Source organism: Sprattus sprattus (assembly GCF_963457725.1).
Source record: "Sprattus sprattus genome assembly, chromosome: 4".
NCBI classification, from domain to species: domain Eukaryota; kingdom Metazoa; phylum Chordata; class Actinopteri; order Clupeiformes; family Clupeidae; genus Sprattus; species Sprattus sprattus.
Window position 1 is genome coordinate 10,273,726 of NC_137923.1, and position 26,095 is coordinate 10,299,820.

General features: G+C 44.2%; 3 protein-coding genes across 5 annotated transcripts in view; 1 reads left to right on the forward strand and 2 right to left on the reverse strand.

Annotated features, from left to right (window-relative positions):
• The window catches only part of otomp (otolith matrix protein), a gene marked incomplete at its 5' end in the record, with an annotated part of 14,286 nt that extends 9,388 nt beyond the window's left edge, over positions 1-4,898 (reverse strand). Inside the window, 10 exon segments of the mRNA XM_080836156.1 lie at positions 381-448; positions 1,048-1,222; positions 1,683-1,868; positions 2,195-2,297; positions 2,910-3,046; positions 3,559-3,778; positions 3,871-3,933; positions 3,935-3,972; positions 4,103-4,203; positions 4,831-4,898. Of these exon segments, the coding sequence (XP_080692282.1) occupies positions 381-448; positions 1,048-1,222; positions 1,683-1,868; positions 2,195-2,297; positions 2,910-3,046; positions 3,559-3,778; positions 3,871-3,933; positions 3,935-3,972; positions 4,103-4,203; positions 4,831-4,898 (1,159 nt within the window).
• A 1,065-nt stretch (positions 4,899-5,963) lies between these two features.
• acvr1l (activin A receptor, type 1 like) lies at positions 5,964-18,321 on the forward strand. 2 transcript variants are annotated; one of them, XM_080838177.1, is made up of 10 exons: positions 5,964-6,103; positions 8,421-8,500; positions 9,405-9,650; positions 10,503-10,714; positions 11,329-11,428; positions 12,769-12,915; positions 14,007-14,282; positions 14,637-14,834; positions 15,356-15,486; positions 15,994-18,321. In XM_080838177.1, exons 2-10 carry the CDS (start codon positions 8,434-8,436, stop codon positions 16,126-16,128), a joined length of 1,512 nt encoding a protein of 503 aa, XP_080694303.1. In that variant the 5' UTR covers positions 5,964-6,103; positions 8,421-8,433; the 3' UTR covers positions 16,129-18,321. The 2 variants fall into 2 exon arrangements, with proteins under 2 accessions (XP_080694303.1, XP_080694304.1); XM_080838178.1 differs by lacking the exon at positions 5,964-6,103 and adding an exon at positions 8,184-8,308.
• Positions 18,322-20,369: 2,048 nt separating this feature from the next.
• Positions 20,370-25,900, reverse strand: d2hgdh (D-2-hydroxyglutarate dehydrogenase). Of its 2 annotated transcripts, none has more exons than XM_080836849.1 (10): positions 25,725-25,900; positions 25,109-25,441; positions 24,842-24,899; positions 23,842-23,981; positions 23,110-23,303; positions 22,578-22,746; positions 22,091-22,234; positions 21,774-21,916; positions 21,343-21,508; positions 20,370-20,992 (listed from the first exon to the last, which is right to left on the reverse strand). In XM_080836849.1, the coding sequence occupies exons 2-10, from the start codon at positions 25,437-25,439 to the stop codon at positions 20,703-20,705; spliced, it is 1,635 nt and encodes a 544-aa protein (XP_080692975.1). In that variant the 5' UTR covers positions 25,440-25,441; positions 25,725-25,900; the 3' UTR covers positions 20,370-20,702. The 2 variants fall into 2 exon arrangements, with proteins under 2 accessions (XP_080692975.1, XP_080692976.1); XM_080836850.1 differs by lacking the exon at positions 25,725-25,900 and adding an exon at positions 25,549-25,711.
• Between the last annotated feature and the right edge of the window lie 195 nt (positions 25,901-26,095).

The following is a 26,095-nucleotide window of genomic DNA, read 5'->3' on the forward strand; positions in this document are numbered from 1 at the left end:
CTGGGGTCTTACACAATACAGTTGGTAATTTAGTTGTGGCTTTAACTATCCACGACATTTACTGACCTAACCCTAATATGAGACTATTTATATTGTTCTGAGTCTAGCAGAGTGCCAGCAGTTTATTTATTCATTTATAATGTCCCCCTGAAATAAAATTGCAACTGATGTTTCCTCTTTCTGCTTATTTCAATATTGGTTACATGTCAGCTTTTGTAGTTTTCCCATACCTGCACACTTTCATCTGCAAAAATAGGCGGGGTGCCCAATCTGGACACAGGCACTGTGATATTATTTTTGATGCGCACAACACAGACACTTGTTACCATAACGACAGACAGGCTGAGTAGGGGTGCTCTGGGAGACGGTGTCTGACTCACCCTGCATGTTATCAAAGACTGTGGTGTGTTTGACAAAGGCCACGTCCCCAAGATTCTCTGCCACACATCTAGAAAACATACACACACACACACACATGTGCACACACAAAAAAAACAGAGTTCCTCAAGGAGCTAAAAGAAATAGCGACAGCTGTCAGAAGATAATTTACAATAAAACCTAATACACACCATGTGCCATTTGTATGCAATTTCCAATGTCATACTAGCTTAACTAAGATACTTAACAGTGTTATATTATATTTCGAACAACCCGATGAGCAGTTTCTGCAGATTGGTATCTAGGATGCAGAGGTGCTGATGAAACTATCTACTGGGAATGGTTACTGTGATGCACAGCTATGCTTTGGTCATTTTTGACCACAAAGTTTTTTTCTGTATCCTAATCAGCTCCCTGATGTAAGCCTTTATAGCTCTGTGAAGACAAAGCTACGATCTACAATTTCGTTTCGATGTGATTCAGAGAGTAGCAGCCTCTCGTATAGATCTGGCCCTGGTGTGGCGAGGCAGTGGGTCAGATCTACGCCAGATCGGGGTCAGATAGGGGCCACATCCACCTCCGCCTGAGCGTCTGCCAGAGCGTGGGGATCCTGTCTCCAGCGTCCTGAGAGCCCCCCTGCGAGATGGGCTGTTTTCACACTTGGCCTACCTGAGCGCCCCAGCTTCCCCAAAGTGGCGTTCCCGGGGGTTGTTGACGCAGATGTGCCGGTCATTCTCGTCCCCGATGCAGGCCTCGCACAAGTTCTTGGGATTGTTCCCCTTGGGGTCGTGCACCAGATCCTTCACTCCTGGGACACAGCTGTACCCGAAGAAATCCCCCACCGCTGATAAGGGAGGATGGAGAGAATAAGAAGAATTAAGTTGGAGAGAAAAAGAGGGGGAGAGGGTGTCCAAGGAAAGACAAGCCAGGTCATTTAGGAAGCTTAGACCTGTTATTGGCTCTATGTAGACTAAAAGTGGATTAAAAGAAAGAGGAGGAGAGAGGCTTGCCATGGAAAGGTGGAAAAGTAGTATAGGTAGCACAGCTTTGTGAATGGATCCATTTAGATCCAGATGAACTTGCAAAAAAAAGTATATACTTTCTTATGGCAAATGGAAATGCTTTACAAATTGTGACATTTAAAGCCATAAACAAAACCCACACAAAACAAAGAGCAAATCACATTTGCTGTTCACTGAACAAACTATGGGGCATGATCAGACAACAAAGTAAGACAAATCACACAGGAGGGTTAAAAGAGACTGCCATGTCCTGCTGTCCGTCCCCTTCCCACCGTCTCTCACCATGTGGAAAGTTGCACTGCTCGTCGACGCTGATCTGGGAGGTGTTGACCAGGAAGCCGATGGGCACGGTCCAGCCCACCGTGGTGCGTATGCCAGGATGGCAGGAGCTGCGCTCGTGCATCTCCAGCAGAGACAGGTCACTCGAGGAGCGCCTCGCCAGGGCAACCACATAGTAGTTTATGCCATCTGGGGGGGGGGGGGGGTGTAGCAAGATGTATAATCGAGATATAAGTATAAGGAGATAAATCACCAGGTAATCAGAACAAAACAACTTCTTTCACTTTCGTGATTTTACTGTTACCATACTAATTGACCAAATCACAAATTGATCCAGATTTTGATCACACTGTGTGTCCATAACAAAACCCCTTCTCGCATGTCTGTTGTTACCACTCTGAATTCCCTTATCCAGACCAATCACATCTGATGACACCCTGCCCATAACTGTTTCAAGAGTTTGAGAAAAAAAAAGAAAATAGTTTGGCAAGAGCGGCAAAACAGCCAGATCTTACCCTCTCCATTGAAAGACTCGCCAGCTGCCAGTTCGAGTCCGTAGCAGAATCCAGCTGTGTAGATCTCATCAGGGTACATAGAGGCAGCGTCTGCTGATCCATCCTGACCAGAACAAACAGTTAAGACAAGCCACCCCTGCACCACATATCAGGTAGTGCTTGGGGCAAAAAGACCCACAAAAATGCCCTTCAACTTTAAAGCTGAGGGGGCAAACATTGCCCCCATTATGCATGCTGTTGTTTTTGTTTGACACAACAAGTAATGCATTTCTCCTTTAATATGAATGGCAGCATAGAATAAGGAGAGTCTATAGACATGTTGCCCTCTTACTTTTCAAACCTGCCGTGAGTTTTACTGAAAAAGCTCTATTTGATCATAAATTAGATATTATTCAAATTAATTCAATTATTCTTGGTATTTGTTTATTTACTTATTTCACTGATGAATGGACTGCATGATTTGCAATGTCTGCATGCTTTGCAATGTCTTTTAATAAATTCAATGCTTTCATTAAGAGAAAGAGGAACATCTAAATTAGTGCCAAATCCTCTCTGACAGTGCCCTACTCTCAATGTCTGAGGCAAGTGTCTAATAGTCTAGTCTGTCAAAGCAGATTGTTTTTCCCCTTGTTGGTTTTTATATTAGATTCCGGAACCGATACCGTTGATCCATGATTCCACGATTCCATGATTCCAGTTCTTTACTTCCACTGACCTTTATTTTCAGCATACAATCAGTGGGGCTCAGACCCCTGATGCACTGTAGCTTTCCACGGATGTTCCTGGCTGTGGCATTCCCCGCCATATCCAGACATTTCTGCTCCTCTGCTTCTGTTACTGTGCACCAGGTGACTGGGACAAACACAGAGAAAAGAGGCAATAACACCTCAACCAAAGACTATCATCACAAAGTTGTCTTGCAAATAAAAAACAAATCAAAATGGCCATTGTGTCAAAAGGATGTTATGGTGTTTTTTTTTTTTGTTTTTCTTTGCTGAAATTACATAAACAACTACAAATGTCCTTTCGGGCAAAGACTCCACATCATACCACAGTCTGATACCACAGATTTTTAATATTCAGGTCTGATTACACAAATCTAAACACAAAGACCAGCATATATGCAGCACATGGGTGATTGATTCAAAGGACTAGAATAACAAATATTGAATGTTGTCTATGCAGTATAATTAGCTTTTCATATTGCTCTTGTTTACTAACTTAATCATTCACTGGAAACAGTGTGCTTGCTGATGTGTTGGAATGAGCGAGTTTGACACGCAACAATAACCCAAACAATCCATTAGCTGCCATTAGTTGATGTGATGACCCAACACCTTTAAATAATTAAGAGAGAGTCTTACTGATGTTATTCTGGCTGGAGACACAGACTAGTCCAAGCAGGAGGAAGGCGACGGCAAAATGCCTGGCAGAAGGGTGCATGTTTTCCATGGGGAAGGGTTCCTTCCAAATGCTTCGTAGCTCAAAAGAGGCGAGTGGTGCAGGAGAATTAGAAAAAAAAGTCAACAGCTCATGTTGCCCTCTTCTTATAACCACCCAACACACACACACACACACACACACACACACACACACACACACACACACACACACACACACACACACACACACACACACACACACACACACACACACACACACACACACACACACACACACCACGCAACACAGAGAGGGGTTGTCTGACGAAACCAAAACTTTCCATTCATTCTTCTTTTTCCTCTTACTCCTCGATCGCGACAGCCGTCTAGCATTTCCTTCAATTATCCACCGAGACGGGATGGCATGCAGGTTCTACACACTCAGCCTAACCTGGCACCAACCAGGTCAGATCATTTCAGAGCTTTATAATTAAGTCTGAAACAATACCTCCCTGTGGATGCTCACCAGTGCGGCAGGAGATTAAATCTCGCACAGGTTCAGAACAGTCCTCGCTTTTACTCGAGATAGGGACTGGGGCCTGCAACAGCAGACCATTGTTCACCCAGCTGAAGAAACAAAATCCATAGACTACTTAATGCCCAGCATTTCCTCACATTTATATAGTTTCCCTGGTTCTGTACAACACTATTGGGAATACACTTAGATGTGTATGTGTTGGGCTAATCGGATTACATTCTAAAACAGGATATATGATTGTGTAAGGGTATGCTCAATCAAAATGTATGGTTCTCTGTGTTTCATGATATAAAGATAATGTTATTCACAGCAGAATGACTGAAGTTGCTCTCTTCATTAAATGCATAAATTGAAGGACGATGCAATGAAGCAGTGTAGTGAATGACTGCACAGAATAATTATTCACTCCTGTGCAAATATAATTAATAGAGTTGCTTAACCCAATGTGATATGATAGGATCACATAAAACAATGACTTACAATAATACTTACTTACTTACAATTGCACAGCGGGGGAAAGACTGTAAGTTTGAATGTCAACCAGTGGCTGGCTATGAAGGGGTAGGAGTCTACTTTAAGTGTTGTGCCTTGGGTAGGGGTATCTGTGCGGTTGCAGAGTGCACCTGAGGACTGTCTGAAGGCTAATTTTCACTTCACACACACACACACACACACACACAGACACACACACACACAATAGGTCCACAGAGGCTTACCTCCAATGCCCTTCTGCAGCGTGGCCCGCCTTCACTTCTCCCCTCTCCACATATAGGAAATATGACATGCTCATTAATCAACATGCTATTTTGAAACAAAAACCGTCAGGACACGGCCTCCTTGGCAAGGGCACTTAAACTTCCTTAAATTATTTCTGCCAAAAAGTCTCTGGGGAGGTGGAAATAGCAATGGTTCCCTGGGTGCTGTAAAGTTAAATACCAATATGCTTTGTGTGCTTTGGTAGTGAGGGGTTGTTTCAACACTGAGGCGTTGAATAGTGTCCGTTTTTTTAGTTTTTTTGCTTTGCTTTTATTAAATTGTTTTATGTGCTGTGCATGATTATAATTTTACCTGATGTACCCAACAGGATACCAGTCTTTTGAGGTGCTCTCTGGGCATCGAACTGGTGATTATAAACAGGCCTGCAGACAAGGCAAGAAGAAAGGCCCATTAACCAAGACTTCAAATGGAGATCAAATTCCCTTCTCTTAACTTTCATCAACTCTGAAAGCATTCTGTTTAAAGCGTGTGTCAACAGACACAGACCCTCTGTCTCTCTCACACACAACACACTCTCACACACAAACACACACACACTGTCCATGCATGCAATGCAATGTAGGAAAAGAATAGAAATAATGGTTTAGTATATTATTGGAGTACAATGTGAAGATTGTGATTAGCCTCTCCTAAATGTTTGGTAACATAAGCTACTTGAAATATGTAGGCTATTTTTGTTGTTGTAACTACTCCTTTCTTCTTCTTCTTCTTCTTCTTGTTGTTGTTGTTGTTGTTGTTGTTGTTGTTGTTGTTGTTGTTGTTGCTGTTGCTGCTGCTGCTATTATTAATGGTAGAAGTAGTATGAATGTGTTTTATACAATTTCTAACACAATGCAAAATATCATGATTTCAATTACATTTATTGCACTGGATTATGTTTCGTTACATTTGAAACCATAGTGATTTATTTATTGCTCACTGTTATTCTTTGGATGTTTTTTTTTTCTTGATTATTTTCCTTTTTAGCACATAATAAAGTGGTTTAGTTTAGGAGGACTAAATGTACCCCACAATGCATTCCTCCGTAGAATTGTTTATAATGACGTCACTTCAATGCCACTTCCAAGCAAGGAAAGTATCTGTGGGAGGTGGTGGTCGGAGAGTAGCTATCCTTTCATTAGAACGTAGCTGACATTAAACTCCAAATGTATGGAGGGGTTTGAAGCAAAAAAGTAGTTTTCAACAAGAAATGCATCGCTATTTTTAGCAGAGGTAAGATGCATACTCGCCGCTACCGTAAAAGTAGGCTTCTTACGTTTTGTGTTAGCGGTAGTAATCTATAAGCTAGCGTGCTAGCTAACATTAGCTCATAACAAACGTTGGCTGTCTAAGTCAGCTAATGTTAGATAGGATAGGCAGCAACCAGTTATCTAAACTACCTAGCTGTCTGTAGAGGACACAAATAGATAACCTGGCTCAATCATACATTTAAACAGTTTCTCTCATTACATGCAGTCAAATTGTATCCATAGCACATACCAATTAATTTGCATTCATTCTTAAAGCAGTAAGGAAAGACAGTTTAGGTAGCATAGCTGCTTACATAGGATGCTTCATGTTGAATTGCAGTTAGCTGATCAACATTAGCTGTATGCTAGTTTAATGGTCTGGTATGGACGGTGGAAGTTACCATAGATAACGAGCTGCAAATTTAGCTTCGTTGCTATGTTAACATATGATATAAATAAGAAGACGAGTGTTTCCAGGCTCGCTAACTTCCCTAGGACAGCACTGGAAATAGACGCCATATGTCCTTCCATTTGCACTGGTCTTGGCCAGCTAGCTATGCATTGTGATTGCTGAAACTGCGAATAGCTGAACTTGTGTTTTTTGGGTAGCCTGTTTTGGCAACCGAAGTGTCAGATCCATAGTTGCTGGCGTTAATGTATATAACGTTACACGCTGGTAGTCGTCTGGGCTGCTTTCTGTGACTGTCTGGGTGAAACCAATTATTTTTTTTTACCCACATCATGCATGTAGACTACATCAAAAGTATTGTCGTTAACACGGAGTTGGGAAGATTGTCCACTTTTGAAAACAGTCAAACAAAACAAAAGTTGTAGGTTTTCAAATATGTATGCTATTACACGTTAATAGCATATGCAATATGTCACGTGTGGTACTTTAAATTCACAGTCATGTCATGTCTTTCACAAAACCGTGAGAATTAATTTGGTTCATTCGAGATGTTCTCATGGGGAACTGATAGTAAGACACCACGGTCTAATCAGTTATACCCAACATGGTATTTCCTATTCCTATTTCCTTCCTTTCTTTGTAAAGGCAGCTGCTAAAACGTCTTTTGTCTATTGGCATTTGTAAATGGACAGTTCCACAACTGTACAAAGTATCAAATCATGAGCAGGGAATTACTTTTTGCTGTTTCACCGCTGCCAACAGTGAGTTCTTCAGAAGCAAAGTGCCAAACCTGCAGCTGTAGCAGTGATGCAAAACGATGGCACCCGGTGTCAGAGTTAACAGTATTGGGATGTCTAAGTGCATCTCAAAGACCTCAAGACCTTTGGCTCATGAGCATTAGGCTCATGAGCAGACTGTGTATTGTGGACAAAGGCCTTATTTCATCTAATGTATGCCTAATCTTTTGAGCTAGGATGACCTCAACTATCCACTCAAAAACATGAATCTCATTTGTACTCGTAATGCAGCTTTTACACAGATTGCAGCATTGCTGGACAGGCTCCCCAGTCCCTGTCGAAATATTCATCTCCTCAAATGTCTCGTGGCGACACAAGAAGTATAATCAGAATACCTAAAACGTATTGTTTGAACTGAGTGTTAATGAGGTTTTATATCTATGTTTATAAGGGAGTGAAAGGCTGGGATGTATTTCTTCAGAGCCATCAGTGGTTGTGTTAGATTGGGCATATCCTCTTCCTCATTCCTCTCAGTCGGATGTGCTGGCATCCAGACATTCCTAAACTAGAGCAGTGTGTTCTCTCCTCCAGTGGCTGAGGAGTGTGTGCCATGATGAATTGTGTGCAGACTGCAGACACATGCACCATTGAGAAGAGCTTGGCTTGAGTCGTCCCCCCCATCACTCCGTGGGAAAACTGTATTTGAATATCCGGGGGGAAAAAGAACTGTGAAGGCAGCCCTTTTCTCTTTTTTTCTGTGTCTGTCTTCTCGTAATGCACCACGCAGTTCCGCAGCTCGCTTTGATGTCATTTAGCAGCAGGCCTTGCTTTTTCTCCCCTGTTGCCACGGAAACGGCCCCCTCTTGCACTGCACACATGCCATCTCTTTCCCCTCCAAAAATGAGTGTTGGGGTTTGAGCACCAGAAACAGACAAGGCAGGACTGTGCAGACACAGACAGGAGGGTAAATGTGGCTCTGGAACTCTGTGATTCTGAATGTAGTTCTGTCACCTAGATGACCGATTTTGGACATAAGCCTGAGGTGTGTTTGTGTATGTGTTTCAGTGCCTGTGTGTGTGTGCTTCAGTGTCTGTGTGTGTGTGTGTGTGTTTTTTTTGCTTGTCCTCTAACCGTAGTGTTTTTCTCATTACCAGTGCGGTGAAGCAAATGGGTCATTGCAGCGCCCAAGTCCTTCTGTTCATGCTGCTGAAGATCGTGCAGACATCAGCCGAAGGTAAAGAGAGCCCATAGCACCACTAATTCAATTCCTCTCTCTTTATCTCTCCCCACCTCTCTCACCCTCCTCTCTCACCCTCCTCTCTCTATCTCTCTCTCCTTACCTCTCTCTTTCTCTCTCTACACCCCATTCATCTCCCTCACCCTTCTCCCCTCTCTCTCTCTCCCTCTCCCCTCTCCCTCCCTCCTCAATCTGTTCCCATCTCCTTCTCTCTCCTTCCCTCCGTCTGTCTCTCCCCATCTTCTCGACCCCCCCACACACACACACACCAGACGCCTGTGCTCCAAGCAGACTAGCAGGCATAATTCTCCAAATCAAACGTTATTGCAAGAGCCTTATCAGCGGCGATCATCTGCTTTCTCCACAAATCCCAGTGTCCTCCGGGCACTTTTGAAGAGACGCGGCCATTCTCAGTGTGAGTGTAGTGGAGCCAGAGCCTTGGATGGCACTCCCTCAGATCCACCCCCCCCCCCCCCCCCCCCCCCATGCAGCGCTCCATTTTAAACAGGGTCATGCATCTCCCAGGGAATGACAAGGCTTAATCGATAGCTACAGTTCAGAAGCCTGCTGTTTATGTTAAGCACTGCTGATGTCTGTCTGTGGGTGACCCCTGGAGCCTTGAGTGATCTTCAGACCCCAGGCCCACATGTCGAGGGGCAGGAAGCAGTGCCCTGGCATCGCTGAATAAGTCATTTTCACTCGCTTCTAACTGCACAGCTAATTGAGTTGGGTCTGATTGGTGTCTTCCTGTGCGTGTTGGGGGGGGTGTCCGGTTCTGTGTGTGTGGCATTAACAGATGTGATTGGTTGTGTGCGTATGTGTATGTATTTGCATTTGTATGTTATTTATGAACGTGTGTGTGTGTGTGTGTGTGTGTGTGTCTGGTTGTGTGTGTGTCTAGATGGTGTCATTGAGTGCGCTTGTGAGGGCAGCAACTGCATGGTGGAGCTGTGTCGCGGGGACCAGTGCTACACATCCGTGACGTTGGGCGGCCCCGTGCCCACCTTCACCCGCGGCTGCCTGCGGGGGCACGACACGCCTCGCATGACCTGTCAGATTGCCAGCAACTACGTGGTGGAGTGCTGTGCCCTACCCATGTGCAATGCCAACACCAGCAGCGAGGCCCTGCTCAGTCAGCTGCCCACGGGTACGAGCAACACACGCGCACACACACACACACACACTCTCGCCTACAGACACACAGACAAAACACATAGACTCACAGATATTTGACCACTCACCCACCCTTACATACTCACACTCAACCAGATACAAACATATATACACACACACACACACACACACACACACATTCACACACATTCACTTACCCACCCATACATACTTGCACTCAAGCCTGTGCGCGCACACACACACACACACACACACACACACACACACACACACACACACACACACACACACACACAGATATGTTCAGGTATGTACATATAAATCACTGTATAAATGAGTTAGGGAAATGGTACATTGTATCACTTCGAATTTGTCTGCATTTCCACCAAAGGTCATGTGACATTTTACTCTTGGCAGCACTTGGCTTGCCTTTCTGAAACCAAATAACTGTCATGATCAATATTGACTGTATTTGGCTTATGCTATGGCATGTCAGACATGTTAATGTCAGTCATATACCATGATGTTTATTTTTCCCTAAAAGGGACAGTACACAATTCTTACGAAATGTTGTTGATATTTGAGCTCAACAGCCAATCAAATTACACTCGTCCCCTCTGTGCTTCTTTGGTAACATGTTGATTTGCTGGAATTCGGTATGGCTACTTTAAAAGTACTTCAGAGTCATGACTGTGTATTAACACTGTTGTTTTTTGAGCGCGCAAACAGAACAGACAGCTAGGGGACACCGAGGATCAGTTATCTGAATTTGACGAAACTGTATTGAATCAGAATCATCATCGACTGCACCTTTTTAAGCAACTTTAAAAATCTGTTGTTGTGTGTCCCTGCTGTGTTTCCGTAGCTCCCGAGGCAGAGCCGGTGCGCTACTGCATGGAGACGCTGGTGCTGTTGGTGCTGGGGCCAGTGGGCGTGCTGACGCTGCTCTCGCTGCTGGCTGTGGTCGTGTGCAGGCGGATGCACCGTGGCCGTCTCGAGAGGCTGCGCGAGTACGACCCGGAGCAGAACGCCATCGACGGCCTCATCGCCACTAACGTGGGAGACAGCACGCTGGCGGTATGACCCGGCACACTTTATCAAGCACCTCAACACAAAGCGTAGAACCGGTGTGGATGCTCTAGGGAGCTCCAGGCCTGGACTAACCTCACACCTGAACATCTAGCTATTACGATGTTTGGGAAGAGACCTAAGAAGGAGAAGTTCATGGATCCATTTCTCCAGGGTTATTTCTGTATGTTACTGAACATAACCAAGACCTAAAGTACTGTGATGAGTAATGGTGGTGGGATATGACCTGTTTATAGCCCGGTTCAGATGGTGATACTGAATTTGAATTATTTTGAGGTTTATGAGGGTTTGGGTTTTTGACGAGACATAACACGGTGGAGTTTATTGCTCCAATTTCAGCATGGTTATATCTGTGAACTGATTTTCAAGTTGACTCTGAGCAGCTAGGATGTCCATGTCCTCACTGACTTTAGCTATAGACTATCAAACAACTACTGTGATGCACTGTACTGCTTCACAACACTGCTACATAGATCTCTTAGTGGTGCCCACTTTGAAGTGCTTGTTTGTAGGTGCTAAATGATGGGAGTCTTTGCCTCTGTGTGTGTTTGTGTGTGTGTGTGTGTGTGTGTGTGACTGGTTTTGTTTGTTTCCTGGCACAGGATCTGCTGGACCACTCATGCACGTCAGGCAGTGGCTCAGGCCTGCCTTTCCTGGTTCAGAGGACGGTGGCACGGCAAATCAGCCTGGTGGAGTGTGTGGGTAAGCACCAGGCAGGCCTTGGAGTCACCAGACTGCTATACAGATGTTTATGATAGACCTGCTGCATTCCATGTTTGAGTACTATGTGTGAAGCTGGAAGCCATTTTTTTTTGTATCTGGTGCGGTCCGTGATTCTGCTTTAGTACTCTTTGTCACACTCAGTGAGTTGCGAGTCATAGTCCTCCAGCTGTCAGTCTCAGAAAACTCTTGTGTTTGTCCTGTTGCCATGGCTCTGTAAACGGGAACAAACATAGAGGCTCAAACCGAGTCATAAACAATCCCAGACAGTTAGCATATTGCTTCAGGACCATGGAAGGGAGGATGTAATTTGATCGGCTGAGCTTTAATATCAACAACCTTTCACTAGAAATGCCGACTTCCACCTTTACACTTAGCTGTCTTTATGATCGGATGGATAACACCTTAGTGCGCAGTGCTATTGGGGGAAAAAATCTTCTAGGCTCTGCCATCTGCAGCTAGAATTTGATAACAGGCCGATGATATTAACAAATCAAGAACTTTTCTAATTTAAGGGTGTTCCTGCTTGCCAGTTATTTCCAGATTGCTAAACACATTGAAGTGCAGGAGTTCACCTAGAATGACCGGAGTCTGGCAGACGTTAGCAAAATGTACTTGTATTACCTACAGCTTTTTTATTTTATTAGCGTAAAAAGCCCTGAGTTTATCACACAGCCACTATGGAGAATAAAAGAGGGAAGGTGCTTAAGCCTAAATAATTATGATGAGCTTTTTTACAGTTTAATGGACATTGTTTAAAAGCACTGCCTCAGCCTATAATGCATGGGCTTGTTCCTCGCCAGTTTGTTGCTAATTCAGTTCTGAGTGGATTTTAGTTTTATAGGAGTAATTATGTTTTTTTTATACCAGTAGTAATAACACAGAAGCTGTTTGTCTGCCTTTGCTCTTCGCACATTTCATTTAGTAGACTTAATTATCTTCAGTGGTAGCGGTTCAGGTCAGACATATATATTTTTTTAATGAACTTACAATGCCATTGGAATTAAAGTAATTGCCTTGGTACTGATGGTGAACATTAACAGGAACATTAAACCCATTGAGAGAGCACACATCTTGTATGGTTCTGTTGTTTTTTAGTTTTCTGTTTTTGCCTTCAGTTGCTCATAGTCTGAAAAGTGAAGGAATTAGAGTACATGACTTGTTTACGGTTATTCATGGTTATTTTCTGTGTCCAGTCCCATGTTGTCATAGTTGTTTTCTCATACAGTTCTGATAGGGTTTTGAGACTCAAACATAAAGAAATTGGGCGAATGCTCCATCAGTGTGTGTGATGTATTGTTTGTTTTGGACACTTCTCCCAGGTAAAGGGAGGTATGGTGAGGTGTGGCGCGGCCAGTGGCAGGGGGAGAATGTGGCCGTGAAGATCTTCTCCTCCCGCGACGAGAAGTCCTGGTTCCGAGAGACGGAGATCTACAACACCGTCCTGCTGCGTCACGAGAACATCTTAGGTGAGTCTGGCATTTATGTCTACATGGGAGAACTTAATAACAAGTCATATTTCTTCAGACTATGTGCATACAAACAACAACCTTTAGAGACTTTACAGATTGGTATACTACACAGTCCTGCCATGTGCTTTTCAGAAGAAAGCTTTGTTGGCTAAGTTTGTGATCAATTTGGCCCCCATGTTCACAAATGAGATTTTGCTCAGGGAGAGATGAATGGTAAGCGTTAGTGTTATGACTTTATACATTTTGGTTCCAGGCCCAGTTGGAGTGGAAGGGCTGAGGGTCAGGCTTGGCCTTTTTTAAGCTCAAGCTGACAGGCGCGTCCTACTGTGGGAGTTTTGAATGTTGGGTTTGATGATGGATGTCGGATATCAGTCTTCTGTTCGTTGTTCAGTTATTACTAATGGGTAGTAATTAAACCTACAGACTATGCTTCTTGTTCTCAGTAAAATAAAAATGGTTCTAGACTACACAGCAATGTAATCCTGAAGCCATAAAAAAGTGTGAAAGCATTTCCAGTATTCCTGTAGATACTGTGCCAAAGTAAGGAAGCATTTACAGTATTCCTGTTGATACTGTGCCAAAGTATGGAAGCATTTCCAGTACTCCTGTGGATACTGTGCCAATATATTGCGTTTGCTTACTGTGTCTTAATTTTCTTTTCCTTAGTAATGTACAGAAAGTAAAAAAATGCTTTTGTGAGCTTAATCCTTGCAACTTGGCCTCTTATTACGTGCACATGCATTAGACTAACCCTTCTGTGTTTGGGAATACTAGTACATTACTAATTTGCCTTTAGAATACTTTTAGCATTATGGCAAGCCTCATATAAAATGTAACTTATTAAACTTTATAGTAGTGTAATTCTTAAGGCCTAACTGAACAACATTTTCAATATTTTTGCAGATCTTGTGGTATTTTATTTTAGTTAGTTACATATGGGTTTTCTGTGGGCACGTTTCATATCGAATGGATCTAGGCTTATACTAATGTTGTTCTGAAAGCATAACAGAGTGGCAGCATTTCTAGTACTCCTGTGGATCTTGTGGCATTTTTCTTGTAGTGACTTTTTGCATACCTTGTGTTCGCAGGCTTCATGGCGTCAGACATGACATCACGGAACTCAAGCACACAGCTCTGGCTCATCACGCACTACCACGAGAACGGCTCGCTGTACGACTACTTGGGCCGCGTGGCCGTGGAGATGGCCGACGGGCTGAACATGGCGGCGTCTGTGGCCAGCGGCCTGGTGCACCTGCACACCGAGATCTTCGGCACCGAGGGCAAGCCGGCCATCGCCCACCGCGACCTCAAAAGCAAGAACATCCTGGTCAGGAAGGACCTACGCTGCTGCATAGCCGACCTGGGTGAGGGACATGCGTCTTACTCTGTCCGTTCACTCCTGTCCTGCTCAGGCGTCCTCCTGGGACACAACAGAGGCCTGGAAATGAAGCATTTCCCGCAGGTTTTCAGTAGAGGATTGCATAATTGTGTAATCCCCATCATGAGACCGACACAATTGATTTAAATGTGTGTAGGAAGGAAGTATGTAGGAAGTATTGTCTGATGCGTTTGAAATGAATTTGTTTCAACCATTTTAAATCAAAATGTGCTGGAAGGAAGGAAGCTGAAGCTGTAGTTTTACCCAAAGCAGGGGCCATGAACAGACATACTTTCTATACTAAATGTCCCCCTCTCATGTTCCCCTCCTGTGTCTGCAGGTCTGGCAGTCACCCACTCCCAAACAGACAATCAGCTGGATGTGGGTAATAACCCTAAAGTGGGCACCAAGCGCTACATGGCCCCCGAGGTGCTGGACGAGTCCATCCAGACGGACTGCTTCGACGCCTACAAGAGGGTGGACATCTGGGCCTTTGGGCTGGTGCTGTGGGAGATTGCCCGGCGCACTATCAGCAACGGTGAGCAGCGCATGACCACTTAGCACTGTGATTTTGGCCTCTTAAAGGTGCAGTCTGCGATTCTGGTGAGATGTTGTTGATATTTGAGCTCAACCGCCATTCAAGATTTTTATTCAGAGATCGGTGACTTATTTTGTCAGTGCTAAGCCATCTCCACAGTGATTAAAAGTGGGATACATGGATGTAGATTTTCATGAGACTGAATGACGAACAGTCCAGTTGTTTAAGGGACACTCATTAGCATCATAGCTGACTTTCAGAAGCCCCTTCGAGGTTGGATATGTGGAAGTGTTAAAGATAAAAAAACTAAAAAAAACAGATGTGTCTCATTGTGGGCAATTTTTCTTTTTTGGGCTACTGAGGTAACCACCAACTTCTAGTTAAAAGTTCTTTACAACAACTAATTCTTACCCATAAGACAACCACCGTTATTATTCCTTAATGACTATATGAAGGCAAGTCCAATGTCACATTCTACCAGTAGCTTATCCCCCCCCCTCTCACCTGGGTTCACCCTGTAGGTATTGTGGAGGAGTACAAGCCTCCCTTCTACGACCTGGTCGCCAACGACCCCAGCTTTGACGACATGCGGAAGGTGGTGTGTGTGGAGCAGCAGAGGCCCTTCATCCCCAACCGCTGGTTCTCCGACCCTGTGAGTCCTCACTCCACTCTGCCGCACACACACACACACACACACACACACACACACACACACACACACACACACATTCAACACACACATTCAACACACACACACTGCCACGCTTATCCAGGCATCTACCAGTCCCTCCAGGATTTAGCCATCTTTTTCTTTTTCTTTTTTTTTTTTTGTGATCAAAATGACAGATTTTTGTGGTAGTGACCTCTAAAGCCTTGCAAGAAATTGAGATTTTTGTTTCGCTTTAAACTCGAAATATAAAACAAATGAATGATATCAACTGACATTAGACAGATTATTTTATTATTTTTGTTTTTTAATATTTTTAGATCTTCTTTTTAAAAATGAGGGACTGGCCTATTGATGACAATGAGGCAGTTCCATAACTCTGTGCCTGAGTGGTTTGCAGTTTGGACATTTTATACAGTAACTGCTTAGAGCTTAAATCTTTGCTTCTGCCATTCTTTTTTCCTCTTTCTTTCTTCTCTCCCTCTCTCCCAGACGCTGTCTGCACTGGTAAAGCTGATGAAGGAGTGCTGGTACCAGAACCCGTCTGCCCGCCTCACTGCCCTGCGTATCAAAAAGACTCTGGACAAAATCCACAGCTCGCTGGAGAAGGGCAAGGTGGACTGCTGAGCAGATTAGAAATGAGTTAAGCAGATTGGAGTGGAGCAGGACAGCCACCCCCCCACCTCCCCATCACCAGGGCTAGGGCAGAGCTGTCTGCACTCTGCACTGCAACTGACAGCACTGCATCGACTGCACTAGGAGATCAAAGTTACATTTACTACGTGCTCTCGCAGGCTAGAGGTTAAATTTCTGCAACACGTCACACAGACGCCCTCCAGTGCTCACGCTCACACAGAGTTGGGTTTTCACACCGCCTTGAGCAACTGAACACTTTTTATTGTTTTTATTTTCACCGATTCCTTTTTTGATTGCTTTGTGTTGTTGGTCTCTTCCTCCCCCACCCCATTTTGGGATGGCTTCTCCCTCCCTCCCTCCATCCATCTGCTCCAACGGTTGAGATCCTGCCCTGGCAGTTTCTACAATGCTCAGCTGCTGCATGAAGCTGCTGCTGAAGCAGCTTCCATCTTTAGAGTGGGAGTCTGGCGGAAGAGTCTCCTGAAGACACTGGTCCTCAACTGTAAAGCCGATGTAAGCCTGCCCTAAACCCCAACCCACCCCCCTTAAAAATGACTTTCACGCAGCATCTCAGCACTTTTTAACTCTACCAAATAACAAGGTCGTCACAATCACTGTTGAGCCTAGCCTTGATGGCCCGTCTTAAGTAAGGATGATCGTGGCTCTTCACCATGTTTGACTTTTCTTCAACACCAGTCCCCCCCATTCGCAACTTCCCAATACTGACTGATGAAAGGTCCTGTGTCGATAAGATACATGTATGACTGGTTTAGTATGTGGAAACTGGCAGCGACCCTGCCCCCATCTTGGCTCCAGCTGAGCATTACCTTCACCACTGAGTGCAAAAGAAGCTGACTTGAGCAGAGAGGGCTCTTTTTTGCTTTTCTCCCGACGACAATCAACTGCTGCTCAATCAGACTTTTTGATATCGTATTACTGTTCTGACAAATCTTCATAATAATAATTAAATAATAATAATAGTAATAATATTCACCACCTAGAGAACTGAACACTGAACATAGGAAGAGCATATTTATGTATTTTGCTTTAAAAAAAAAAGAAAGAATTGAGGGCGTGTTGTAGTTGCTGAGTGGGGTATGTTAAGAGGAAGAATCCTGCTTGTCCTGTAGTGGAAGGACATGGTGAACAGCTTTGTTCAGGCTTTTTTGTGTTGTTGTGCGAATAGATCTTTTAAAGATGACTTATTCTAGTGCAGGAGTAGGAAAACCACTACAACCTTTTGAACTGTGAATGCAAGGTTACCAGAGTAGCGATGCCTAGGGAAACATTAGACAGAACTTTGGAAAGCAAGAAGAAGAAGAAACATTTGCCCTGAGGCACATAACTTTTTAAATGCTGTTCAATGCATGTTTCTTTTTGTTTGTTTGTTTTTTTAATTATTTTTTTTTTAAATGTGGAACACACCGGTAAAACACTGACGACGGATAGTTTCAAGGCACATCACGTAGGCCTTGGCCTTGTCGAGGGATCCCAGGAGCCTTGGACAGTTTACACCCCCCTGAGCGAGCGAGCAAGTCTGGCCTGGCCTTACCTGGTGTAGCCCCTTTTCCCTTCACCTCATTTCCTCCCTGTGGACCCTCTCGCTCTCTCTCTTCCCCATTGTCGGACAGTTCATCAGCTCTGAAGGGGCAAGCGAAACTTACCCAGCATTCAACACCCCCATGGAGTGTCTCATGGTCCACATGTTCAGTGGAGACTACATGAGAGGCTAATGGCCAAGTGGGCCGTGGTCTGGGGCGAGCCTGATCCAGTGCCTCAGATTAGGAAAGAGGAAGGACCCAGGCTCAGGTGTTACCCTTCTGAGATCAAAACACAGGACTTAGTGCTTCAGAACACTTTTAAAACAACAACAATAATCATCATTTGAAAGGGATGTCTTTCTGTCAGAGATTTGGAATGTACAGTTTTGTTTGCTTTTTTTTAGGTTTTTTTTTTTTTTATAAAGATTAATAGTTCCCTAAGCCACATGTAAACGTTTCTATACATGTTTTAAAAAAACGTGTTTGTTAAAGCGAATATTTTGTCTCGTTTTAATGCCATAACATTTTCCACCCACCAGTAACCAAAATAATGATCTTTATTACCCAAATGGACTTAAACACCGTGCATAAATGGAACTTGCTGGACAGAAGAAAGAATACATTTATAAGAAATCATGTTATGAATCCAATGTTGGGTTATGCGAAACACAAACTCTGATGCCTTTCTGCAAAACAAACAATAAATATGTAGGACACAACAAGTCTGAAACCGTTCTTTGATTCTTCAATTATAGTGTCTACCAGGCCGGGGTGGGTAATCGGGAGAATCGGGAGAATTCCCGATGGGCCACTTCACTTCTGGGCCGGTCGAGAATTTAATTTGTAATTATTATTATTATTATTTATTTATTTTTGTCACGTTAGTCCATCTTCTCTTAAAGTAGGCTACACACGTTGTGCATTATGACACAGCAGCCTCTGCATGGGTTTTACCATGCGAGGAAGTTCTCCCCTCCCGAATACAGTTGGTTGGGTCCATAGCACGTCTTTTCCAAAAAAGTTTTCTCAGATAGGCTGGGCCGGCCCTACCGCAACGATACGAGGCAGGGAGGATGGATGGGAGGTAAAGGCCAGGAGGGGCTGAAAAAAAAGAAAGTCTCTGGAGGAGGATGCTGCCAAATGCTGCCCTTACCGATTTATTTCCAAGAGGACAAACACAAGTGGCAACTGGTAAAGAGAGACATAGGCCTAATGATAAGCAACGTAACTATACGTTGTAGCGTTGGTTAATATCGTTGCAGCAACATTGTCAACCTATTCGCAAGCAAAATATTAAATTAGCCTTTTTAGACCCAATATATGGCGATCCATAGATTCGCAAATATTATGCAAAAACTCAAACTTGATCTGTGTATGCAGTAAAATGACTCCTGCTAAAAATGATGAGCCCGAAATTTGCAATGAGGAGGCCATGATTACACGTACGGGTAGAGAGGATAACAGAGTAAACCATATGAATTCAAGGTATTAAATGTAAGAAAGAGCAGTATATGACAGTACTTGATGAAAGAAAAGAATGCCAGGGGAGATTTTAGATGATGAACCAGTAGCCTCATCTGATGCTGCCTTTGAGGTGAATGTCCATAATGTTGTTCTGGACACTGTGGCAGGTAGCATGGATAGGAGGATTTCAGAAAAAAATAAAAACTTTCCTGAAATAAAGATAAATGGGCTCCCTAAATCAGCACTCCAGGAAATCAGCAAATGTCTGCTTACGTTAGATGACAGAGCTACTGTTAGCACATTACAAACTGAGCTGTCTAGCTTGGCATACCATTGGGAGAGACTGAAAAGGTCCTTTCTTGAAGGTTATACTATCAGGGCATGTAGTGAGGTGGCACAGGAAAGTCAGGAGGATAGTGGCAGACTACCATATATGGAAGAATCAGAGATGGAGCTTGAAAGCAGGACCTGTTCCTCCTGCAAAACTGTGCCATTTGTGTCCACGTAATACTCTCACAGTACAACCTCCTCACAGATGCTTATCATGTCATTGGGTTAGCTTTGGACAAAGTTTCTGTTGACTTTGTCCATCACACAGATTTCAAGTGAGAGAAGCTTCTCAACCTTAACATTTGTGAAGAATAGGCTACGAAGCTCATTGAGTCCGGACAACTTGGAGGCTTTCATGTTAATGTGCACAGAGAAGGAAATCCTCATGTCTATAAGCAACGACACAGTTATACAGTAGATAAAGTGGCTGAAACCAGTGCATTGCTCAGGTGGTTACTGATGCTGTAGTGTAGATGCTGTTGGTGCTATTCGCAATGTGACTATACTGTACTGTGAGTTGAACTGTAAACATTAGTTCAATATGCCTCCTTGTTGAAGAGTTGGATATGTTTCAAATGCTTTATTCATTTATTTCTGCTTTTGTTAATTTATCAACCTATCCTTGTGGAATTGTGAAATATTTTTCATTAACTTCTTAGCTTGAATGGATTATTATTTAACCTTTACATTATTTGTTGAACCATGGTATTAATAAAAAAAAAATACAGGATAGTAAGAGCTGAACTGTGGCTTCATTTATCCAATTTCCACTACCATGGAAAAAGTGGGCCGGTCTTGGGCCTGAAATTCCCGGGCTGAAAAGTGACCCCACTCCGGCCCTGGTGTCTACTGACTACAAATACCTCAGTGAGCAATAAAACGCATTTTGAAGCTCAATGAAGACATTGCTGGGGTCCACAGTCCTTTACAGGTGCCCTTACATGATCAAAACACACATTACAGTAATCATTTAAAATGAATCATCTGTCAACATAATGTCAACATATTACATTAAAATCAATAAGTGAATTTTCTAATGTATAAATTATTACATTTCAGTTCACAAGAAAAGCATAAATGTGTGTGTGTGTATATATCTTTCCATCTTCATTATGAATGCATGTCGCATCTTGGCTTCGAAAAATCTTAAGTGGCTGTAAATAGTCCCAATAGCAGAGGCCAGGCATTTGTGGTAGACCATAGAGTTCAGCAGCGGGTCTAGAAGTGCCCTCACTCCCTGGACGTCTGGGTCACGGGGAGGCCGAGGTCATCAGGGAGGGTCTTGTAGGGGTTGAGGATGCCCCGCGGGTCCAGCATGGTCTTGATGTTCCCCATGAGGCCCACGGCCTCGGGGGTTTTACTGTAGTAGATGTAGTTCCTCTTCTTCAGGCCCAGGCCATGCTCCGCACTCACGCTGCCCTGCACAGCCGCCGTCCACTCGTACACGTAGGGCTCGATGGCCGCCAGCAGGGCCGGGTCTTTGGTGGGGGAGGTGATGTTCAGGTGCAGGTTACCATCACCTGGTGAGAAAAGCATACACGGTCAAACAAACCTACTGTGGTGACTCATTTTCCAGATTTCCAGAGAGATAAAAAAAGACGTACATAATACTGCTAAGTTTTGGGGAAGGTCCTGCATAAAGACCATTTGCCACTGATAACATGTGGTCACAATACCTTTTTAAATAACTTGGATATCTAGTATGAGAAAGTAAACAGGTGAACTTCAGGCCTACGCCCAGGTAGAAGCATCATCCGTTCACTATCAGAGCCAATGGCAGATTCACTTTTTAGAGTGGGCTATGTTTGGTGGTTGAATCAAAAATATGAAAATCAGTCAGAAAAAAAAAGAACAAAGAAACCCATCTGACCGACATGTCCGTATCCCACAACATTCTTGGCTCTGTCTCCAAGGTGCTCCCTCATGTCGGTGACCAGCTGATAGATCTTCTCCACGGGAAGCGAGATGTCGTACTTGTAGGTGAATCCATCATGGGTGAGGGCCTCGGTCACCCTTTCCCTCAACGACCAGAGAGCCTGAACCCAAGTCAATCACAGAGGAACAATCAGTGTTCATGGCTTAATGAGAACTAATTAGTCCCTAATGTTAGCTCCAATGGCATCTGTCTCAGGAACAGAACTGGCAGACCTGCGTCATATCAAGGCCAGATTCGATCCAGAAGTAATGCAAGCTTCTATCTAGATTCTATTTTTTAATTCATCGCCTGTAACTACTCTTTAAAATCTCATGTCAGGTCGCAGTGTTGGGAGCTGTGAGGAGAGTATTAGACAGAACATTAACCTTAATTTTCGCATCCTCCGTAGCAACTGTCCCATCAGTCACCAGTGATGATGCCATCACCTCCTCCAGGAAGTTGTGCAATTTCTCCTCATCGTGCGCCGCGTCGGACCCGGCCGTCTCTATGACTATGTAGAAGGGACATTCTGCACAGAGAAACACCATTCCGAACTCAAGGCTCAGATTTAGTTCCAGTTCCCCTAGGTGTCTCAGAGACTAACTCCCCATGACTCAGAATGTAGTACCAGGTCCCCTATCAAACTCATACAGATTCCCCATGGCTTTGATTTGGTTCCTGTTCCCCCTGTGTGAGGTCTGACCTGTGATGGGGTTGGTGAGCTTCAGGTGCTTCTCAAGCAGGCCCATGCAGGACGCGTCTAAGAACTCAAAGGCAGACAGGATCTCTCCCAGCATGCCTCGGCAGCACTGAAACGTCTCCAGCAAGTTCTGGAAACTGGAGCACCCTGCAGGTCAAAAGAATTACTGCATCACATACCAATCTGACTTGGGAAACAGTCACCCACAAATTAAATCTATTGTGAATACAGTTAGACCTCTAATGGAAAAAAGACTGGCTTTTATTGAACTTTATATCATTTTATCTTTATGTATGTATTTAGTATGAGGGCATTTCTCACTTTCAAACTTAATCATATGATTGTGTTCATGTTATTCTTAACATATTTTAAGAGGTAATTATTCTGACTAAGACAGCACTGATGACATGGCACTGCTGTGAGCTTATTCAGACACAAGTATCTTGTGCCATTCAGGCTGTGGTCTTTATGGGCCATCTTCCTAACCTACCCAGGAACGCCACGTTAACAGCTTTAGGTTTGCGAGGGCAGAGGATGGACACGGCTGTGATGACCCCTAAGGTTCCCTCGGAGCCGATGAACAGCTGCTTAAGGTCGTAGCCCGTGTTGTCTTTCCTCAGAGTGGCCAAGCAGTTCAGGACCTGCCCGCTGGCTAGAACCTGAACACACAAGTTGTTGAGCTTCCATGGCTGAACTTAAAGAGAGCACTGTCACATTTAAGTTTAATGTGTGTGTGTGTGTGTGTGTGTGTGTGTGTGTGTGTTTATGGGGGGGGGGGGGTTGCTTGGATGCATGCAAAAGAGTTGATACAGTATCTTTACAAGTAGCTAACAGATTTAAATTGACACACAGTTGAACAGAACAACATGCAGTGGACTAACAACAGAGATTCTTCTAACACACAGCACAGGTGTGGGCTGAAAGTCTGTCTGTTTCACCCGAGTAATTCATTATCGTGAGTGTGCGTGTATTTTCAGTGTGCGCCATGCCTACTGTGCCGTCCCATGACTCCTTGTACACACCGCCTCCAGCCCCAGCACTGTCCCTCGGAGTGAGCCGTACCGCAGCAGGCGCAGGCCCCCAGCATTGGTGGCCACGTTGCCTCCGATGTGGCAGCTGCCCTTGGCACCCAGGTCCAGCGGCATGATGAAGTCCCTCTCCTCCAGCAACTGGGACAGGCTCTCCAGCACACAGCCGGCCTGGCACGTCAGGATCCCTGCGGCACAGCCATTGCAGTGAGGCTACAGTAAGGGCCTTAAACCTCTCCTTCAGAAGTCAAAGGGAGGGACAGCTGTTCTCTTTTTTCAACTTCACAGTCTGCTGACCTCAACCTCTGCAATTTCAAACAGCTAGATGAATAGGAGTTGCTTTTCCTGAAAGAACTCCACCAACACAAAATTGGTCTCAGTTTTTTTTTTTTTTTTAAGTAAGTAAGTAACACCTTGAAAGCTTAAAATACAGACTTCAAGCCAAATCAATATACTGCGTCTCCTTAAACCAATAAATGCAATAAAATCACACCACAACCTCCTCAATTAAATATTTATCGACTGACTTTTAGGCAAGACCGTTAGTAAACAGAACACCAGACACCAGACACCAGACGCAACCTTGAGTACTTTTTCACATCCAGCCTTAAAATCCGTGAAATTTGCGTGCAGGACAACACATTACCAGACTTTCTCAGCACCCGTAGTCTGTGTGTGTAAAGGGGTCATCCTCCCCCACAGAGAGTATGAGTCTGCCCCACTGACCTGAGACGCCGTCGAAGGCCAGCACCTTGTTCATGAGCGCAGTGGAAAGGATGATCTCGTCAAACACCGGCACGCTGCCGCCCACCAGCCCCGTGTTCCCTCCCTGTGGGCTCACCGCAAGGTTACGCTCGTTGCAGTACCTGGACATACCAGCATTCACACTTCAGTTACAAACTTTTCCTGCCGTCATAGCAGCATTTTAAAGTAACACTGTGGAGTTTCTGGAGCCGCCAGGTAGGGGGCTACTTTCTGCTGGACTATTCAGTAACTTATTAGTGGTCTTGCTTTGTCTCGTGTTGCACTTGCTTGATGTTTAACTGTTAGAAAAGTTGTTGACTCGCTAGTTTGTCATAAACAAAGTAAGTCAATTTCAACAGGTTTCCCTAAGTTAAGCGATGTTAGCAAGCTTGTTATAACCCGCTTGGACATAGTAATAAGTGCTGGCTCACGTTGGCTTTTTTTGTAATGTTATTGTGATGGCTATGTTGGCTAGCTTGCCTACAAGTTTCTACCTGGCGGCTCCAGAAACTCCATAGTGTAACTTTAAGAGAAGAATCTTACCATATTAACCAAGGAAGGCTCATGGCCAAGTAATGAACAAGGCATTCCTGGTACACTTACACTAGCAGTGGTTACAAATGAGTACTGCCAATGGAACAGATGAGTCAGAAAAGGACATCTGTCCCAGCTTTAGCTGCCCAGAGGAGGGTTCATGGCCAAGCAAGTGGAGGGTAGACCTGTGACACCAGCACTCCGAACTCAGTTAAGTAACAGTTAACCGCAGAACTATACACTGCCAAGGAGTAGCTGCCATGTAGGTAAATATTTAGAGGTAAAGGTAAAAAATATGTTTGTGTCAAACCAGTTAAGATTCATGACAGCAGATAGCCATGTGTGGACAAGATCCACTCTTGATTCATGAAGTGGTTAAAAAGAATGATCTTGCCTTGTACACACGGGTATTGCATTAGGAGTTCTTCTAAACATACAGGGCACAGACCTGAGAATCTGGGACACCTCCTCTGTGGTCCTGGGTCTCAGCAGTACTTCACTATTGCCTACAAGAGGGAAGGCAAAGAATAACTGAACTATACATAGTCTCTAAATACAGAGTATTCAAAAGTGATACGGTTAACACTCCCTAGCATAGGTCATAACCCTACAGATGTGGCCTTAAATATCAAGTGCATATCATTAAGTCCAGTAGGACACCAGTCTTGTCTTTACACAGGCTCAGAACCAACACTACACGACCATGCCAACTCACCGCGTACTGATTTGAGCCAGTCAACATTGCTAGACTCCAGCATATCGGGGTCTGTGATAACCCGGCTAGGCAGCACGTGTCGGAAGAAGGCCAAATCTTCGTCGGTGACGGAGGAGAACGGGAGCCGAGGAGGAGCAGCGCTGGGGAGAGATGTCCCCTCTCCCGCGCCTCCACTGATCCCTCGGTGCTGTCGACATAGCGTCTGACAGCCGAAGAAAACCTTGTCTCCTCTTGCTCTTTCCGCTGTTGTCGTAGAAGAAACTGCGTGTGAAGCCAACTGGAAAGCGTACCTTAAACGCAATCGGTTGAACTGGTGTAATATTGTAGCCATTGCTGAGGAGATGAAAAGTGAATATATCACTTTGGTGATACGGATACAATTTCATGTTCAAGACTATGAATGCTTAATTTCAGGTGCAGTAGGAGCCCTTTAGGTTTACCTGCTGTCGGTGGTAACTTTTTATGGATTGAATTGCGAAGGCGGCATATTGATTTATAAAGTTTGTCACCAGAGACATGATGCCACTGACTGTAATCACAGGGCTATCTAACAAATATGTGCTATGAACTGACTTCACTTTTGCATGTCAACAGCGATGCGATGCTCAATGTTCACCTTTAAAAGCTCTTCGACTGCGCTCTCACAGGTTCTGTTTTCCTCATCAGCGTGGAAACAACTAGCCACAACAGGGATAGCATGGGTTAGCTGGCTGGCTAACTGGCAAATGTTGTTTTCTTCCTGACAAGCGTTTACTTTACTAGAGGATCTTGTATAACAACGGCAGCGGTCACCGTTTTTATGGCAGTCTTGCAAAAGCCTACACATTTTTTTAGCAGCGTGTAGCCAGCAACAATAACAGCAATTTAAATATGGCCGCCACTTGTCATTATTTCAAAATAAAAGTCGAAGCTTACTCATTAGTTTTTAATTATGCAATGAGAAAAAAATAAAGAGAACATGCTTATTTAACTGTATCTGCTACCAAA

Excerpts from the sequence above, each read along its gene's own strand:
- acvr1l (XM_080838177.1), top strand. The coding sequence starts at position 8,434 with ATGGGTCATTGCAGCGCCCAAGTCCTTCTGTTCATGCTGCTGAAGATC. Across the intron at positions 11,429-12,768 it reads CAGCCTGGTGGAGTGTGTGG|GTAAAGGGAGGTATGGTGAG; the intron begins GTAAGCACCAGG and ends CACTTCTCCCAG. Across the intron at positions 14,283-14,636 it reads CTGCTGCATAGCCGACCTGG|GTCTGGCAGTCACCCACTCC; the intron begins GTGAGGGACATG and ends CTGTGTCTGCAG.
- d2hgdh (XM_080836849.1), bottom strand. The coding sequence starts at position 25,439 with ATGGCTACAATATTACACCAGTTCAACCGATTGCGTTTAAGGTACGCT. Across the intron at positions 24,900-25,108 it reads CTGGCTCAAATCAGTACGCG|GCAATAGTGAAGTACTGCTG; the intron begins GTGAGTTGGCAT and ends TCCCTCTTGTAG. Across the intron at positions 21,917-22,090 it reads GCTCACCAACCCCATCACAG|AATGTCCCTTCTACATAGTC; the intron begins GTCAGACCTCAC and ends TTCTCTGTGCAG.